The sequence below is a fragment of the Crinia signifera genome, chromosome 9 (genome assembly GCF_055691185.1).
Source record: "Crinia signifera chromosome 9, ASM5569118v1, whole genome shotgun sequence".
NCBI lineage: Eukaryota > Metazoa > Chordata > Amphibia > Anura > Myobatrachidae > Crinia > Crinia signifera.
The window spans coordinates 9,335,856-9,355,971 of NC_139225.1; the positions used below are offsets into that span (position 1 = coordinate 9,335,856).

At 44.7% G+C, this 20,116-nt stretch overlaps 1 protein-coding gene across 4 annotated transcripts in view; it reads left to right on the forward strand.

Moving 5' to 3' along the window:
* DENND1A (DENN domain containing 1A) overlaps positions 1-19,229 on the forward strand; it is a 593,192-nt gene extending 573,963 nt beyond the window's left edge. For 2 of the 4 annotated variants that reach the window (XM_083161010.1, XM_083161011.1), the window contains 4 exons: positions 5,171-5,253; positions 15,472-15,600; positions 16,687-16,939; positions 17,865-19,229. In XM_083161010.1, coding sequence (XP_083017136.1) covers positions 5,171-5,253; positions 15,472-15,600; positions 16,687-16,939; positions 17,865-19,085 — 1,686 coding nt within the window. In that variant the 3' untranslated portion in view covers positions 19,086-19,229. The remainder of the gene's footprint in view (positions 1-5,170; positions 5,254-15,471; positions 15,601-16,686; positions 16,940-17,864) is intronic. The other 2 variants (XM_083161012.1, XM_083161013.1) reach the window with 1 other exon arrangement.
* The last annotated feature ends 887 nt before the right edge of the window (positions 19,230-20,116 follow it).

Sequence of the window (20,116 nt, forward strand, 5' to 3'; positions counted from 1 at the left end):
CAAAACATATAAAAACAGCGCTCAAGAATGGTAAATAAAGTGGGATTATAAATAATTTTAGAATTCGATCGCTTTGCAAGTAAGCTCCAATCCCATTGTGTGTAGAGGATGAGCGGCAGCCATCGTGATCTACTACTTATAATAACCTGGATGGAGTATGCGCATGGGGGGGGCGGTTGTGGGGGCCATGCTATTTCGGAGCATAAATAGACTTGCCTGCACTGTCTATTGCTGCCGCGGGTCTGCATATCAGGATTAAACGCTGCTGTACATGTGCGATTCAGGGTCACTTTCTATGCGATTTGGAGTACATCGTCCAGGTCAGATAGAATGTTCTCCTGAATCGCCCCGTATGTACACAGCATACTCCTCTATATTTGTATTATATTGACTATTGTGCTCAATCCTGCACTTATATTACATTATTATTATTATTATTCCTGTTTGTTTACCGACATCCTTTCCCTCTCTCCGTCTGCCGCGTGGTAACCTCTGCTTAGGTCAGACCAATCCATGGTCATCACTAGTTGTCATCACAGCTTCTTCCTTCTTACCAGCCTCTACTAATGTAACATTCCTGTCTCCCGCCTCTGTCCTCCTGATTGCCAGCTACAGTATATATATATATATTCTTTTGTGTTTGGCACGCAGCCACCCAGCCGCTCTCTGACAGCTCAGCTCCCTAATTAGTTCTGTTGTTCTCTTTTTTTTCTTCCAACTCTCCAACTCCACAAGTTGCCACAAACTTCATCCTTTCCTTTTCCTGACACGATTTGCTCCTCTTTCCTTGACAAAGAGTAAATGATCGGTAATCACCCAGCTGACGGATCGATGCCTTATTACAATCAACAATTAATTTGTCGCCTGAAACAATCGTTTATATGTGGTTGAGTAGAACCTACCTTGAAATTTCATTGAAAGGACATGAGAGGTCTGTGTGGGCTATAGGGACCCAGTTTGAACCCTATTACCATGCAGAATCTGTTATTTATTGCGGGACCGGCAGTTACACATATCGGGGTGATCTGGAGTGAGTGTGATGACACTTGGCATACAGTTGCGTTACTTGTGTGACTTTGCACTGCAGATTCCAAGAGCAGTGGCTGCTATGCGGCTTTACGTGGTTCTGACACCGAGGCCGGCCTGTGTGTGGACAGAGCAGGGTGGGGCAGGTACAGTACTGTAGGCAGAGCACAGTAATGGTGTACCGTAGTCACATACTTCAAGCTGGTCAGAGTCAAATAATGGATAATGATTGTTGTCGGTGGACAGTTTCCAAGGATCGTTAACCAGGGCTAAGTTTAAGCAATTTTATTTCTTAGTACACATAGAGGGAGAATAGAATAGGTGGCGAGCGTAGCAAGCAAGGGGCTTTGTTGCGCTCGCCATGCTGTCTGAGTCCAGCCAGTCGGGATCCTGACATCGGGATAATGGCTGTGGGAACTATATACCACACCCACTTTCTACATAATTGATTTCTAGTCAAAATGAAAATGTACCTGCCATTAGGGATGGTCATCGTTGCCATTGCCATCAATGGCAATTCTAACACTGGCCATCGATAGTGCTAAACTATGCAATGGCTGACCATCGATATTTTAACATATTGATGGTCATCCATTGTGTTTGATTGATTGGCCTGTGGACCAATCAAAACACGGGGCGGGGCTTTGTGGGTGTCAGGGGTGGAGCTATGCTCTGTGTCCCAGCACTTTGGGAAAAAAAGCAAATCGTTTTGCTGTTCCATGGGAAACCATCTGCCCCCCCCCCCCATCGATGGCAAAAGTATTTGACATAGGCCATGAACCATCGATGATTTCGAATCATCGATGGTCTTTGGCCATCCCTACCTGCCATGCGCTTTTAAACACTGGTAAGTTATCAGTACAGTCTGACTCATTGACTTGCATTCAATAAAAAATTTAAATGTGAAAAAAAAAGAAAAGACCCTGGGTCAGATGCACTAAGCTTCAAAAGTGATAAAATGGAGAGTGATAAACAGCCAGCCAATCAGCTCCTGCCTGACCTTTTTCAAACACAGTCTGTGACAAGGCAGGTAGGAGCTGAATGGCTGGCTGTGTATTGTGGGAGCGGGGGTATCAGCAGAAAGCGGGAGACTTGCCAACCTTCCCGGGGGGGTGGGGGGTGGGAGAAGGACCCGATTTCCGGGAGGCTCCCGGCCATTCCGGGAGGGTAGGGAAGTCTGATCTAACATCGAATCAAAAGCAAATCGATGTGTGTGTACAGGGCCTTTATTCTGACTCTTGTATAGTCAAATCTAAACATCACTAGCATCATCCGAACATGAATCCGGTCCCGGACGCTGACAGAACAAGCACATCTTGGATTCAGCGCAGAAATCTGAAATCAGATCATTCTCTATGTAGCGGCATTTCTGCAGTGAGGAAAATGGCTTTCTACATTTCCAGAGTAATGAAAAACACCGGCAGCTTGAGAGACGTGTAAACATGTCACAGAACCTTTTACAGGGAACTGACTTTACCATTGCAAAAATCTATAAACTAAGTCCCTTCTTTAATTAGTGCGGAATACATCCCATTGGCTATCCTCTTAGTGAACGGTTCACAATAATTAATCATTTTGTTCCTCTACTGTAAGTAACGCTCCAAGAATTTCCATTCTGCTGACTAAAAACGTGGCTAATTGTTCTTACTAGTCCGATAACGCCATAAACCTCTGTTACGCAGTTTATTTGATATAGAGGTAAGTACATCTTTTATCACTTTTTTATTTTTTGCCAGTCTGTAAAACTTAACAAGCTCATTTTTCTTTACATTCCTATTGGGTTACACCCACAGCATCGGAGGGAGGGGAAGCTGGCAAGGGAGCTTGTCTGATAAAACATTTAATTCCCACATATAGCTGAAAAAGTGATGTTATTAACTTGATGGTGCTGTATTCTGTTCATTTATCTTCCGGGGAGAGAGCGGTACGGAGCCGCTGTGGAGCGCGTCACAACCACTGGAAAAATGGGGTTTAACCAATGGTGTAACTACCATAGGTGCAAGGGGTGCAGAGCTGAGTAGGGGCCCATCTTTACTAAGTAATATTTTTTACATACATTTATCACCATCAGTTGCTAAATAGGGGGTCCTTAAAAACTGTATGTGGCCTACGAATATCGAGTTACGCCTCTGGGTTTAACAGTTTTTAGTCTAATCGTTTGAGAAAGCCTCGCCATGCACACAGCTTGCTGTTCAGTGTAACCTTGGTTTTTGGCCACCTTATTTATTAATTATCAACCCTTTGCAAGTGTCGACCCTTTTCCTGTCAGCCTCTTGACTCTTGGCCTAATAATTCACACCCTCTACCAGCCTCCTACATCTTCCATCTGGCCGTTTGGGCTCCTGATTGCCACTATTGGGGTGCGGGACGATTTCCTTATCGCGCATAGGACTGCACAAATATTGGAATTGAATTTTGTGACTTGTTACGATATTATTGGTAAATTTAAAACGTGAAGTGTGTGGATCATTAATGCTGACGCATTTGTCACAGGACTCCCAGCTAATGATTCCTGCCCATGGTGGGAATTAAGCTCTTTGTGCACATTACTTTACATCAGCTGTTCTCAAGTGTGCCCCCAGATCTAGAGACGCCCAAACCAGTTTACAGCCACCTTCAGTTCACCTGTTATTTACTGGTCTCTTCTTTTCATGTAAAGGGCCAATGTATTTTATTTTTGTTACCTGTGGGGACCAGTGTGATTGTTTTTTATATGGGGGCCAATAGGTTTGTGTTTTTTTTGCCTGTGGGGACCAATGTGTTTTGCCCTGTGGGGATCTCATGGTGTTCCTTTACAATTTTAAAATCTTATTTAGTGTGCCGCAAGGTAATAAGGTTGGAAATCACTGCCTTACATTATACATGAAGTATATGATGTGCACTCACCTGTACAGACCAGTAATCCCTGTCTCACACCACAAATGTTTGTTCTTTACCAATCAGAAGATCTCTCCGCCTGAACCTTATGGTTGCAATCTTCTATCCCTGCATCCCACAATACCTTTTTTTCATGTCAATTTTTCTTCGTTAAATATATCTATATACAGTATTTATAGAAGTGTTTTGTAACAAGTGTTTGCTCATTAATCCACAGCACTGAACAATAGAACAACACTGCTCGGTGCTAACAATACACTGCAGCTCTGTCCAGGGCCTGATTCATACTTGTATGGAATCGCACATCCGCAAGAAGCTGCAGTGCAATTCCATGTAATTAAAATTAATTGGCAACAGGAGGAGATAGACGCGAGATCCGAGCGCTGTGCCTGAAGACACAGCCGCGGATCAGCCTTGTGACCGCCAGTCACCATTTGGGATGTTTTAAAGGACTGGACAGCCTGTACTCATCCTACAATGGGTTGGGATCATTTGGTCTACAGCATGATAGTTGACAGTCATTAGGTCGACATGGGTCTAGGTCGACATGGTTATAGGTCAAAAGGTCATTAGTTCGACATGTCATTAGTTCGAAAATGTCTAGGTGGACAGTCAAAAGGTTTACATGGGGTTTTTCACAGTTTTTTTACCTGAATGTCAACACAGTCAACATGGACACAGTTTAAAGTGCACCGCTGCGCTCGCAATGCATCCGACACGGTACGCTCGGCACAATTTTTTATTCTCCCACCACACCGTAGTGTATGGTAGGGCATGAAATACTGTCGGCTCAAAAAAACAGTGAAAAACCCCATGTCAACCTTTTTGACTGTCGAACTAATGACCTTTCGACGTACTGTAGAACCATGTTGACCTTTTACCATGTTGCCCTAGACCCATGTTGACCTTTTCCCATGTAGACCAAATGCCCGCATCCCCCTACAATGATAAAGGGGATCCTTTATCATTGTAGGTCATAATATTTGCGTGGTCTGAAGAAATCTTTTAATGGCTGGCGAACCTTGAATGATTTCTCCGGCAGCGGGACATGCAAAAGGGTGTCTTCGTGCCCCTCGCATGGTTGTGTGTGTGTGGGGGGGGGGGGGACTCAGTAAGCCGTGTGCTTTGCATCTTACAGAGTCAACCAGAATCAGGGTAAAAATGCGTTACGCTGGTGTTCTGCTCATTTTCTAGCGCAGTGTGATCAGTGATGTTCAGATCAGTTCTATAAGCCATACCTGACGTGTGTGTTACGTTCTTATCACAGGTCCGCCCCCCAAGGCCGAATGTTGCTCGACGACCCAAAAGCAATGCGGCTGTGGAGAGGACAACGAACTCGAGTCCTGATCAGTAAGTTATCCCAGTAATTCAGTTCATATATTCCGCTGTATTATTACCCGTTATTTGTATCGTCTGCAGATATTCCGCAGTGATTTACAGTGATTCAATCCATGCTGTAGTCTACATCACTTCCACATGTTACATACCCATACTTACTAGGGTTTTATAATACTTTTCTTTAGTTTTGGTTCCTTCAGTCATTTCCAAAACGACAAAATTAGTCCACATACCGCTTTTGGCGTTAAACAGGCTGTCCCATGGCGGGACTCGGTAGCGCTGAGCATCTTCCAAGGCAACCCGCAGAGGATTTGTCTGCAGTCCCGGCTATAGTGTGGCGAGCGCAGCGAGCCCAAAGCGCGGCGAGCGGACGTGGAAAACTAGCTTAGTGGGCACCCAACTAACATATAAGTACCGTTTGGTCTAAGCAACAACTGAACCTCGTGACCCTTACCTATGGACCAGCCAGGCTATTTGCAGCTGTATACAGTATCTGCGTGCTTGTACGCACTGAGCTGCTGCCTGATTGGTTAGATATTTGCATTACCGAACTGGTGTATCTGTATAGTGGCCACTAGATAGCGTAGATCTAATTTATGTCCTTTTGTGAGGTTTTCTGTTTATTTTTACTCCTGTTTTATTTGCTTAATTATGTTTTTTTGTGTTCGTTTTTGGAAATGGACTTATACAGTACAACAATATAAAATGAATTGGTACTTGTGTATTATCACGGCGCCCGCGATGTGCATCGTAGGGCATCTCATAGCATCGCATGCCATATAGCGGCATGCAATGCGATGCGTTTTTTAATTGTACAAGCACCCTGATGGGTGCTTACAATGTTAAATGCCCCCCCATTGTCAACGCCACCCACAGTATCAACACCAACCCAAAGCATGGCGAGCGCAGCGGTACGCGTCCTCTGACCTTTTCATACCCCCACTATACACTTCGGCGTGGAGATGACTTTAGATAGTGTGGCGAGCACAGCAAGCCACCGAGCCCGAAGCGTGGCGAGCATTACTTAACATGTATTCCGTGTCCCCTCGTGGGGCTTGCCACACTCCAAGCTCGGTGGCTCGCTGCGCTCGCCACACTATCTAAAGTCATCTCCACACCGACGTGGATAGTGGGGGTATGAAAAGGTCGGAGGACGCTTACCGCCGCCCCTCGCGGGCTTGCTGCTCTCGCCACGCTTCGGGTTGCTGTTGATAGTGGGGGCTCATTTAACATTGTAAGGACCCATCAGGGTGCTTGTACAATAAAAAATCGTATACAATCGCATCGCATGCCATTTAATGGCATACGATGCGATGCGATATTTTATTGTACAATGAATTTTCCAGATACAAAGTAGGCAAATTAGCAGGCTATCTTTAGTGCTGGAAATGTGTTTTATTACAAACTACTGCTTACAGCGGTTTTATGTGTCACTTTTGGTCAAATGGTACAAATGTGTCTTTCTTCGGGTTGGGATCATTGGGTGGACAGCAAGTTGGTCGACACCATTAAGTTGACATGCATTAAGGTTGACATGCGTTAGGTTGACAGGGTCATTAGGTTGACACAAGCATTAGGTTGACATGGGGAAGGTTGACATGGTTTTTTTTATTTTTTTTTATTGTCCCAAATTTTAACACAGTCGACATGGACACTGAAATGTAGCACTGCGTCCACTCACGTGGCTGACTGCCATGCTTTGGGCACACTATTTTATCCTCCCACCACGCCCTAGTGGAGGGTAGGGCATGAAATAACGCCTGTCGGCACATGTCGGCTCAAAAAAATGAGAAAAACCCTATGTCAACCTAATGCTTGTGTCTACCTAATAACCCTGTCTACCTAACTCATGTCGACCTTAACGCTTGTAGGCCGAGTGACCGTATCCCCTTTCTACAACTTTTCTGCGTATAGCAGCCTTCTGTGGCAGTATCTCCCGCTGGTGCATAGCGGGACAGTACGTACGCCTGCGGGAGGCTGCGATCACTTTCTGCGTTGCGTAGTCAGCACGGCATGGCTGTACAGGGACACATCTGTACGGTGACAAAACACAGGTAAAAGTTTTATATCCCCATGTTCCGGCTCCTGTGTGCATCTCCTTATTCGCTTCCTCTCCGTAACTTGCCTACTTTCATTATTGTTCAGCTGAGCAAGGTGTAACTGGACCTCTCGACTAATGCTCAGTGTTTATTTTTAGTCTTGTTTTCAAGTTGTCACATCGCCATACCCATCTGAGTTTGTGATCACAATAAAAACTGATGGTTGCAGTTTGCACAACAGAATAAAAAAAATGCCAATTTCTTTGTATAAGGTAATTTTCTTCAGCAGACTGATTTTTAGTTATTTTTAGTTGAGGCAAGAGGGAAATAACATGAAGCTCTACTGCCCTCTTGTGGCTTAATGTAGTATAGCGCAGTGATGGTGAGCCGGACAGAAGGCTAATGTATCTCAGGACATTAGATTGTGCGCAAATGACACAATGTCCTCAACAATTTCTCTCAAACTCCCTGACAAATGATATAGTGCATGCACACATCGCAACCTTACAAACGACCTAACAATGTATCATGCATTGTTCCGGCGTTTGATGCCAGGTATATAGTTTGTACACATTGCGCAATGTACTGAAAACCATTGGCGATATCATCAGATTGAGCTGCATGCACAACCAATCAGAAGACTCACGAGAGCGTACAATGGTGCGTACACACTGGACAATGTGAAAGTTTTTAAAGTCTCGATCCTTCGAAATAGGCCATATTGTTTAAAATACCATCCAATGCGTGCCCATCTTAAGTTTGGGGGTTAGTTTGATATAGATTTGTGCCAGTAATATTCTCATTTGACCCTGGATTGGTACTTGCAGTGTATTGGGTGAATAGCCCCTGAAACAATAAACTTGACTCCTAACATCTGTTTAACTTTTTATTAATATGTTATTTGAATTGTCCAATAATAGTTTTGTTTATTTCTGTACCCATAATGTCGCATGGGGCATACACACTCTGCAATATGGACTACCAATATGGACTATATAGTCCTAAAGGTGCCCATACACAGAGCAATGTGATCCATACTTTTTGTACTAGATTGCATCGCATCGCATCACATCTAGTACGAAATGCATGCGATGTGCCACAGCAGCGATGTAGATGCGATGCGATCTAGTACAGAAAGTGCGTGCTGTACAGACTCTTTGTGCTGTGCGCTGTTGCTCCGTGTATGGGCACATATAGAAAACATAGTACATATCTCACAGCTTGCGATGCCAAAGTATGCCCGCAACAAAATCGTACATGGTCAATATGGCATTCCGAGGGGTTGATGAAAACTGGCCATATCGGAGGTGTCTGACATCAGGTCCGATCCGATGCGCATTCCGGTGCGCATCAGATCGGAGCCTGGGAATCATATCTGCAGCACATATGATAAATCGTGATTAAATGCATCAGTGTACATCGCAGGTGCATATTCAGCACCTGCGATGTATTGCATCCAATCAGCTCTCACAGCCAATCAGCGGCCTCCCATTCATTTGCATGGGAGTTTTGAAATCTCCTGCCTGCCCTCCGCTACCGCAGCCTGTTCCCCATCGGCAGCTTCCCTGGAGTCCTTACATGGGATAAATTGCATTCTATTTATCGCATGTTATACAATGTGCAGCTGCTGGCCATGCACCTCTGCCTCTCTGAATAGACGCTGTGTGGATGCGCCGTATCTTTTCTGAGATGGAGGACACCGCGGGACAGTTGGGAGGTATGCTTAAATTCAGTTTCCCGAAAATCAAAACTCATTCTTATACATATAATGAGCATCCAAGGACATTTCTGCAGATCTGCAAATACCATTTCTAGGTGCACTTTGTTCAGTGTAAATAATGCTACACACACACGTACACACACACACATGTACTTAACATGTCGGACAGTCCTGATGCACCCTCTCAGGTTTACTATCCCCCATAAGTACTCCAAGCTGTATTGCAGGATATCTGGATTTCCGCTGTGCACATTCTCTGAGTCTGTAGAACGAGCTCTGATTGGAACATACTTTTTCTCCTCCTAGCTTATTACAAAACTTGGAGCACGGCCGGGTACACACCTGCAGGTGCGGCAATTGTGCCTATAGTCAGGGAGCTTTCACTTTGCCCTGGACCATAGCAGATTGCCGGTACACGGTACATTATGTAAGAGACCACATCTTGTTCCATCCTACACTGCACCAGTTTGAACACGGTATCTTCTGATTGGCCGTGCAGCTTGGCCATCCAGAACATTTCTCCAGTGACTCATGGGAGTGTGCCATCGGACACACATACACTTCTAAAGGTGCGCACACATGGGGCGATATATCGCTCAGTGTCCTGTTTTCATCAGCAACAAGAGATTGTTGCTGATGAAAGGGAACCTCTGCCGGGAGAGCCACAGAGGGAATCAGCTGGTCGCAGGACCTTGCGATGGTGCATGCGACTGGTGGCAGTGAAGGGATCGCAGTAGGTATCAGAGATTCCTGATTCAGACCCTCGGTTTATATTTGAGGCTAAGAGCGGGATGTATTAAAATACATCGCCGCCCCCCCGCCGCGATGCTGCCGCATATGTACTAACATATGCGGCTGGCATCGCGGTGCGGTAGCGGAGGCCCCCCCGCGATACCTGTACTCTGGTGTGCGGGGGGTCTCCGTCATCTCCCTGCCGCCACGCTCTCCCCTCACGCCAGGGACAGCTAAGCATGCTGTCCCCAGCGCCGCCTCCTCCCCCCTGCAGCCGGAAGGATGTCCGGCTGCCTCACTAGGGGAGGAGGGGTTTACCTTCCAGGGTCCAGGAGGACCCTTCAGGAAGGTAAGCCAGAGGGGGGGGTGGCGGGTTTGCGTCGGCGGGCGGCGAAAAGAAGCCCATAGGCTTCTATAGGGTATCGCCACCCAAAGGTGGCGATACCCTTCAGTGCGGTATCATTTTTAATACATTGGAAAATGCGGTAAAACCGGGGTTTTACCGCATTTTCCATTTGATACATCTCGCCCCAACAACCAAAAAACTGGTGTTTTCTGGGAATTAGCTGCCAATATTCAATAGTAAATGGGTCCCTCAATGGTGTAAGCTGGTTTATCGCTCTGTGTTGTCACAGAAACATAGAAACATAGAATGTGACGGCAGATAAGAACCACTTGGCCCATCTAGTCTGCCCCTTTTTTAAACATGTTACCTCAAACCATATTTGATCCTTATTTTTTTGTAAGGATATCAATATGCCTATCCCAGGCATGTTTACATTGTTCTACTGTATTTGCCTCTACCACCTCTGTTGGGAGGCTATTCCACTTATCTACTACTCTTTCTGTGAAGTAATTCTTCCTCAAATTTCCCCTGAGTCTTCCTCCTTCTAGTGTCAGTGCATGTCCTCGTGTTCTGCTGCTCCTCTTCCTGTGACTAATGTCTCCCACCTGTACCTTCCTCCCTCTAGTGTCAGTGCTTGTCCTCGTGTTCTGCTGCTCCTCTTCCTGTGAAGAATGTCTCCCACCTGTACCTTCCTCCCCCTAGTGTCAGTGCATGTCCCCGTGTTCTGTTGCTCCTCTTCCTGTGAAGAATGTCTCCCAGCTGCACCTTCCTCCCCCTAGTGTCAGTGCATGTCCTCGTGTTCTGCTGCTCCTCTTCCTGTGAAGAATGTCTCCCACCTGTACCTTCCTCCCTCTAGTGTCAGTGCATGTCCCCGTGTTCTGTTGCTCCTCTTCCTGTGAAGAATGTCTCCCACCTGTACCTTCCTCCCTCTAGTGTCAGTGCATGTCCTTGTGTTCTGCTGCTCCTCTTCCTGTGAAGAATGTCTCCCACCTGTACCTTCCTCCCTCTAGTGTCAGTGCATGTCCTCGTGTTCTGCTGCTCCTCTTCCTGTGACTAATGTCTCCCACCTGTACCTTCCTCCCCCTAGTGTCAGTGCATGTCCTCGTGTTCTGCTGCTCCTATTCCTGTGACTAATGTCTCCCACCTGTACCTTCCTCCCTCTAGTGTCAGTGCATGTCCCCATGTTCTGCTGCTCCTCTTCCTGTGAAGAATGTCTCCCACCTGTACCTTCCTCCCTCTAGTTTCAGTGCATGTCCTCGTGTTCTGCTGCTCCTCTTCCTGTGAAGAATGTCTCCCACCTATACCTTGTTAAAACCCCTGATATATTTGAAAGTTTCTATCATGTCCCCCCTTTCCCTTCTCTGCTCTAAAGTATACATATTAAGATATTTTAGTCTTTCCTGGTACGTTTTGTGATGTAGGCCATGCACCATTTTAGTTGCCCTTCTTTGTACAGTCTCTAATGTATTTATATCCTTCTGGAGATATGGCCTCCAGAACTGAACACAATACTCTAGATGAGGTCGTACCAATGACCTATACAGTGGCATTATTACTTCTTTCTTTCTACTGCTGATACCTCTCCCTATGCAACCAAGCATCTGACTTGCCTTCTTCATTGCTTTGTTACATTGCCTACCTGTCGTCCGCTCGCATGTGACAAATGATATATCTGCATTTTTTTTCAGTTTAACAATCATTTTTTTAGATTTAAATGAACACTGTATTAGTATGATCATAAAGACGGAAAGAACCAGGAACACGCTAGTCCTTATAGGAGAAGATCCCCATCACAGACAGAGATATGTTTATTATACCGCTCTAGTCAATATTTGTTCAGAGATTTCTCATCCTGTAAATCTCCCATAAAAGCAAATGGTTTTTATCCTCCTCTGTCCTATTACAATCTCAAACTCATTTAAATGTCAATTAAATCTGAGATGTGTACATTTGTCAGCGGTTCCTTGTTCCGTCCACGCTGACGCGAGGCAGGCCTGTCCGGGCATTCTCACCATGCAGATCATCCTCATTAAAAATAAAGCCATGCAGTTGTAATCACGCACACAGGCTCCGTGCTTCCCGCGGCTATGGCAGGATGTGTGTTTGACATGGTATTTAAAAGAAGCAAGCTGTCACTTGTGTCACGTGCAGGTGTTAACATAAGGGTGGCCGTCACTTGGACTGAGGAGAAATGTGCAGCGATGACGTGACATATTATACATCGGCTTGTCGCGAAACAAAGTCTCCGTCATCTTCGCCATCGGACGAGTTCTATATATCTTCAAGCATTTTAAATCCCACAAGTCATTGAACACAGTGTCATCGCTGCATCGAGGCATAAGCGATGAAGGATCTGGCTGTACAATGATCAAATCCGTCCAATGTTAGCAACAGTATTACACATAAGTATGTAGAAAGTAGCACGGAACTGGATGTGTCTAAAGGTGCCCATACACTAGTAAGATTTATCTTCAGATCTGGCTGGTTGGAACAAAAACATGGTTATGGATGAGTGACAGTTTGTCAGTTTTCCAACATTTCCAAGCAAATGGTCAACTGTCATTTGCTCTCATCCATAACCTTTTGTTCCAACCAGACAGATCTGCAGATAAATCTGCGTGTGTATGGCCACCTTAAGTATCCCCTGGTCGCTCTTTTATGTACTGTAGGGAGACATTTGCACCCAAAGTTACCTTTCTACACTTAATGTTGGAGCTAAAACATACCTGACTACTCTCCCACTAGTTTTAGGAGACTCACAATTTTGGGGGGGGGGGTACTCCCCTGAACCCATGTAAGAGTTGCCCGATCTCCTGCATTCTGTATACATCCTAGTGAAGCGGGCAACATGAGGACATTATACCTGGGATTTCTGTATAAAGGGGGTAGGTTCCAATGATGCAAATTTGAGGCATTTCGATTTTGGGGCATTTTCTGAATGTGGTCTCACTAGATCGTGTGTGTGGGTGCATAGTGATAACGATGCGTGACCCCACGCTTCGCTATCGCCCGGCGATTAATATCCAGCATGCTGACAGATTGCGCAGCGCTGTGTGCTGTGCAGTGCTGAGCAGTCTGAGCGATTTATCTCCCCATGTGTAGGCCCCATTAGTAGCTGGCTGCTAGGCTGTGTGAATGGATCTGAGCTAGTGAGACCTACTTGTACTAACTGAAGAAAGAAATCAGAACAGATCACACAGTGATTCCACTTTAATGAGATCTCTCATTTGCGATAACAAATAAAATACAATAAAAAAAAAATAGAATGATACCTGAGAAAGAACACAGAATTCATGTTTAAAAGAGAACGTTTATGAAACTTTATACCCCACCCCCCTCTCTGTGAATCTGCAATTTGCGGTAATTGAACCAGCAGGGATGGGGGGTGCGGGGGCTCTGGCCATCAAGCGGGAGATTTGCCCACATTCTCGGGGGTCTGGGAGGCGGACCCTATTTTCGTGAGCCTCCCGCCCATTCCGGGAGGGTAGGCAAGCCTGCTTTATACCTGTCATTTATTTCAAAAGATTTTGTATTTTGCTGCTTTTCTAATGCTATTTATTTATTTATTTTTACAAGCAGATTTGTCTGATACACTTTTTAAAGAAAGTACATGTGGTTTCATTACTTTATTCCATACTTGCCTACTTTTGAAAACTAGTTTCATGGAGATTATAGTTGGTAGTAGAATTTTGCACAGTGCCCCATTGAGGGGGCGTATCATGCTCCACCCAAAGGGCGTGTCTAGTTCCATATATAGAGAGATTGTGAATAGAGATTGTGAACGTGGCACCTAGAAGTGTGGGTGTGTACTGCTACATCTGAGAGGAATCTTTTAAAATGACTTATATACAAATGTAGATGAATCCCAAAGCAGTTAGTAAGAGCTACAATACTTGGTAAAGTGCTGGGAAATGGTGCTGATGATTCAATGTAAATGTATCTGTCTCTCATTCCTTTTCCCCCCCAAAAATGTGACACTATAATGTGGGCTAGGTGAAATGAGGGAGATTGCTAGACTAATGAGGGAGAGAGGGAGATTGCTGCTATGTCAGGGAGTCTCCTGCAGAATGCAGGAGGGGAGGTAACTATGATGTAACAGTGTAATGTGGGCTAGGTGACATGAGGGAGATTGCTAGACTAATGAGGGAGAGAGGGCGATTGCTGCTATGTCAGGGAGTCTCCTGCAGAATGCAGGAGGGCAGGTAACTTTGATGTAACAGTGTAATAGGGTCTAGGTGACATGAGGGAGATTGCTAGACTAATGAGGGAGAGATGGAGATTGCTGCTATGTCAGGGAGTCTCCTGCAGAATGCAGGAGGGGAGGTAACTATGATGTAATAGTGTAATGTGGGTTAGGTGACATGAGGAAGATTGCTAGACTAATGAGGGAGAGAGGGAGATTGCTGCTATTTCAGGGAGTATCCTGCAGAATGCAGGAGGGGAGGTAACTATGATGTAACAGTGTAATGTGGGTTAGGTGACATGAGGAAGATTGCTAGACTAATGAGGGAGAGAGGGAGATTGCTGCTATTTCAGGGAGTATCCTGCAGAATGCAGGAGGGGAGGTAACTATGATGTAACAGTGTAATGTGGGTTAGGTGACATGAGGAAGATTGCTAGACTAATGAGGGAGAGAGGGAGATTGCTGCTATTTCAGGGAGTATCCTGCAGAATGCAGGAGGGGAGGTAACTATGCTTTATTCTCTATAGTCAGACAGTGGTATATGAATGTGTACTTTTCTTGGGTAACCTCTGGGGCTGCGGAATCTAGCAGGTTCAATTGCTTTATTTCAGTTATAGAGGGTGAGGGAACTGTAAAACTCCAGTGATTTCTCAACACATTAATCCTGATTCTGCATTGAAAAGCAAAAAAAATTACAAAAATCACCTAGGCGAGACCATGTGGTACTGCAGGTGCGGCAAATGTACGATGTGCAGAGAGATTAGGGTCTGGATGTAATGCAGCGTGAGTCCGGAAGCTGTGGGGGATGCTCACCAAACGGGGAGGTTTTCTTAAAGGGGCAGTCATGTATAAGACAAAACCACACCTTGTAAAGTACTGCCCCTTTAAAAATAAAAAAAAACCTCTGCGCTCGGCCAACGTCAGACCTGGTTGCTGGACTCGCACTGTATTCTGTCCTGACCTAGATGGGGGAGGGGTGTGTCCAAATGAAAATCTGAAGCTTTCCATCATGTGCGGGCTACATGCAACAGCAGCCAGTGTACAGTATTTACCCTGCATTCAATAAATACATACTAACCAACCCTTCTGTGACAATAATGTTCCTTTAGTCCAATATCAGGAAACAAAACCATCGTTTGGGGATGTTGGGTAAATTTGTGTCACTTGGGCAATATTGTGTAATTCCTGTCTTCTTCTCCTATCTTCTCAGTGCTGCAAAGCCCACACGCCACTATACTGTCTTCCTCTCTGAAGATTCTTCTGATGATGAGTTCCTGCAGGACGAGGATCCTGTTTCTGCCTTCTCTGACAACTTTATCTTCTCTGCTCCCTTTGAATGGTCTCTGTCTCCTTCTGTCTTGCTGTAACAGTGATTTCATATTATTTTCTATCTGATGTGGTCAAGGATGAAATGTGTTTGTGCACTTGTGATACATGCAGGGCCGGATTTAGCCTTCGGGGGGGCCCGGGGTCAATTTAGACAGGGGGACCCCCTGTCATTTGTCATTAATGGGCGAAAACTGTACGGGAGAATATTACACTGTCGAAACACAGTATAGGCAGTATAAACTTGGACAATGGGTAACTGGGGGGGGGGAGATTAATATAAACATATATATATATATATATATATATATATATATATGTATAATGTCACATAAAAAGCCTTTGTTTGTCCCTCTGTACCTTACTCTGTAGGAGCCCTGACAGGCTCAGCACTACCTCTGATTAAAAACCCTCCCATGACGAGGCTGCTGCTGCTGTCCTCCATGGGCCTGAGAAGCATATGATGAGCTCCACCAATCAGAGCTCAGCACAAGCCTCTCAGCCTCTGCCATCTTGTGCAAACTTAGTCAACTCCCAGTAATGCACTGCACACTTGTGCAGTCAGTGTGCCTTGGTTCCGATGCTCAGCACCATTAATCATCGTCACCTTGGCAGATAGATGAAGCTGCAGCACTACCCCACTCCCATGCACAAAACCTTTACCTTTTTTTTAAAAAAATACATGCCAACCACAGGGGGCCCCTAGATAGAGGGGGGCCGAGGGGTACTGACCCCTGTGCCCCCCTAAATCCGGCCCTGGATACATGTACTGTATTGTGTACTAACTCATTCATCCTGGTCATAGAAGTGTCTTTACAGTAGGTGCAATTACTGAATTAATTTACAAAAGGTTCCTTTTCATGCTGCAATATTCTAAGGGCTTTCAGAAAAAAATGCCGAAAGTGGCAATATCTCTATTTTAAAGTGAAAATTACTGACATACAAATGTTTAGAGGAGTTTTTATAAAGGACAAGATTGGAACCAACATAATAAATGGGACCACATCTGATCCTTATTTATCCAAATCTACTGTATATAATGTATGTAAATAATTGACCTGTTTTAGAGATATTAACCCCTGAACTTTATGCGTGGTAGGCCTCAACATTATCGGACCTTGAAGGAATCCGATCCAGATGGAGATGAGATGATCAGTCCAGAAAAGGAGAGTGATTCCATAACTGACCTGGATCAACCAAATCAAGAGATCTCAAACATTAATCTTCTAGAGGACATGTTCAGTAACTTAGATGCAGAACCACAACCACCACTTCTAAGTCAAGCCAAGAGTCTGGAGGATCTCCGGACACCCAAGGACAACCACGAGGATCAATTCACATTTGATTATCAGGTATTAGAACATCTCACTTTAATTATAGTGAAAAAATGAATGTCCAGCTATGGGCCAAAAAAAGTTGGTAACCGAATGGAACCAAATTTGGTAACAAAATGTACTTACAATACTCCAAAAATAGTGCACACAAAACTTGCATTTTACCATCCATATGCAAAGCTGTACACATTTTGAGTCCAGATATGCATGGGTAGTATATGCATCAATTCATTACTTTGTACCTGGTTTGAAAGTTACGCCACCGAACAGGCTTTCATGCACATAATTCTGTATTTGAATAAAACACATTTACATGAATCCAACCATACTCAGCTTTGTCAATGTGAGGTCTCCGTTACCACACCTTTATCACCTCAGGTGTCCCAATCGTGCTGCACAAGACATGTACGATACGCCACTCCAACTTCATGTAACCAAGCAGGAAACAAAGCATGGACATTCCATTTAATAAGATCATTTATTAAGATTTTGTTCTTAAGTTAAACAAGTTGATATGTTCACGTATAACACTGCATGGTTTCATTTATAGTATGGAAGTCGCCTCTGCCAGATTAGTGAAGAGATTATCCAGCAAAGGACTAGCCGTTAGAATATCAGAAGTTTTCATTGCAAGTTAGTTCACGGTTAAATAGAAGACGATGCTGTATTTATGGTCAAGGCGTTGTCACAATATTAGTGCATTGACCACTTGTGGTAAACACCTTAGACAATGGCGTGCTTTTCCTAGGCCGGATACAAGATGGCTCCCATTAATAGTCTTCCCTCCTCTTGCTGAATTACAGTATTATGGATGGCCCATTTCTAAGTGACGTGTAGTAGTGGGTTGTGGAACCAATTAATTAGAAATGTATTAACTCTAATTTAAAATAAATAAATAATAGTTTTGCTCGCTCTAACAACATTGCTATAACCTATTCCACAGAGAATGGATCTTACAGTTCCTGAAAGAAATCGCTTGGTGCCAGCAATGAAACACAGTCACCCATATAACAAACTTTGGAGCATGGGGCAGGATGACATGGCAATCCCTAACAAGTATCTTCAGATCACACCAGAAAGACACGCAACCCTTCCCAGCAGTGACACACGCACACCACACAGGGAAATTACATTACTATCTGTAGAGAAAGAGGGGATGTCATGCAGCAGCACCCAGAGCAGTATTACTATCCCACGGCCACATGGGAGGAAGACTCCAGAGCTGGGCATTGTCCCACCTCCACCAGCACCCAGAGTGTCTAAGCTGCAGAGTGCACCAGTAGTAATCGAGCCGGGCAAGCTACAATTTGGTGAGAGCATCAGCTTCCCTGTGCAGAAAATAGCTGGACCCTTTGTGGAGCCACCGGCATCAGATGGACAGAGACCAGCACCCGATTCTAGTTCTATGGACATGTTGCTGCCAGTGAAAGTTTCCGGGGATATTGGTATTAGTGATGATATTCTAAGCCTTTTGGATCCTTTAAAAACAGGTCAGTGGCAGAGTGACAACCCACTTACTGTAGGTGGTCAGATCTCTGAAGCTCCTCGTTGTTCCAGCACTCCATGTTTAACTCCACTACAAAGCGATTTTGGTCCTACAACTTTCTCTCACCAATTAGGGTTCTCCACACCACAACCCACCTTTATGCATTCACCGCTTAATCCATTTCTCCAAGCAATGCCACCTGAACATCCAGTCTCTGTAATAGGCATCACAGCAAGGCCATTCACTCCACCAGTTAGCTCCAACTCCCTTTTCTCTAGGTCTTTGTTCTATCACAGTCAGAGACGTCCTACTCCGGACTTACTAGGAAGCGGTCTACTTACCCAAGCTCCACCAGGTCCAGTCAATCCAGTAATACAGCAAACTGATACAACCTCTGAAACACGGCAAAGCTATCCACCAACCATCAGTGGTCCTGCAGGTCATAGTAGAACTTTGCCTTTGACTCGGCCACGCTCCAAGCCGCTAGACAGCAAGACCAGGGAATATCCTGCCATCCCTCCTAGACCTTCTAAAATTTCCGACCCTGTCCTTCTCCCCTCTAGACCAGGTCAGTCCAAAGACCCTTTTGATGAGTTGATCAGTAAAACCAAACAGTCGGTGACCCCAACGCCAGGTAAAGTAGAACAGCTCAGAAAACGATGGGAGACTTTTGAGTAACATTCAGATTTCTAGTTCTTTGTTAAGAAGATAAGATTCCAGTTTTAAGAGAAAATGACCAAGCCACGCGGAATGCTGACAAGATCAAGTATTTCCTCATGAATTTCAGACTTCAAAGTTTGCAATTAAAGGCTTTTCATTTCAGAGGACTCAATATACAATTGTATTCCTTCGGGTACGTCCTATAAACACCCAAGTTCACTTCTGACCGACTACTTTATCGATGTGGAACTACTGAATCTAGAGCTTTAGTGTTTTAGAAGATGCTTCTGATGCAGGACAGGCATCACGGTACTGTATGTGGTCTCTTATGGAGCCTAGAGTTTCTACATGGCACAACAGCCCCCGGGAGAACGCATTGTGCCGTACGTGTATTAGCACATACGATCACCATGTAATACAGTTTATTAGGCAGCACAATTTTTAGTGTTCTACAATAAATTCCGCCATTGTGACCATCTCTACAATTCTGTACATATTATTTGCAGACACAAATATTTTGCCTGAAGATCTTACATATACAATGGTTGTGAGCGTCTTAATGTGTGCACCTGTCAATGATGGGTCTCTGACGTAGTAAGCAGTTGGTATAAGTCATTCCGTCGTCTCCAGAATAAGGATAGCTAGTTATTCTTGGTGATGTTCTAACTCAGTGACACATCGATAGATTGATTACCAACGTCAAGTAGAAAATTTGTATGCTGCTTCCAACTAATTAGATGTGTTTTTTGGTCCCCTAACCCTCACAGGCAGTGTGAAGTATTTTCCGATGTACCTTGCCCTCATGTTCATCGTTCGCACTCATTACGTACCACCAACAGACCAGTCCTTGCGGTGTCCAAGAGAATTACAGTACTGTAGAGAACTGAGGGTACTTATGTAGTAACTGGGCTGCCGATTTTGAAATCGGGTCCATCGCATCGCACCCGACCATATCGCATGCGATGCGATGCGATGCGATGGACCCGATTTTTCCTTAGGATTCAATGTTAAAATGGACTGAGTCCATTTTAACATAGAATTCAATGGGA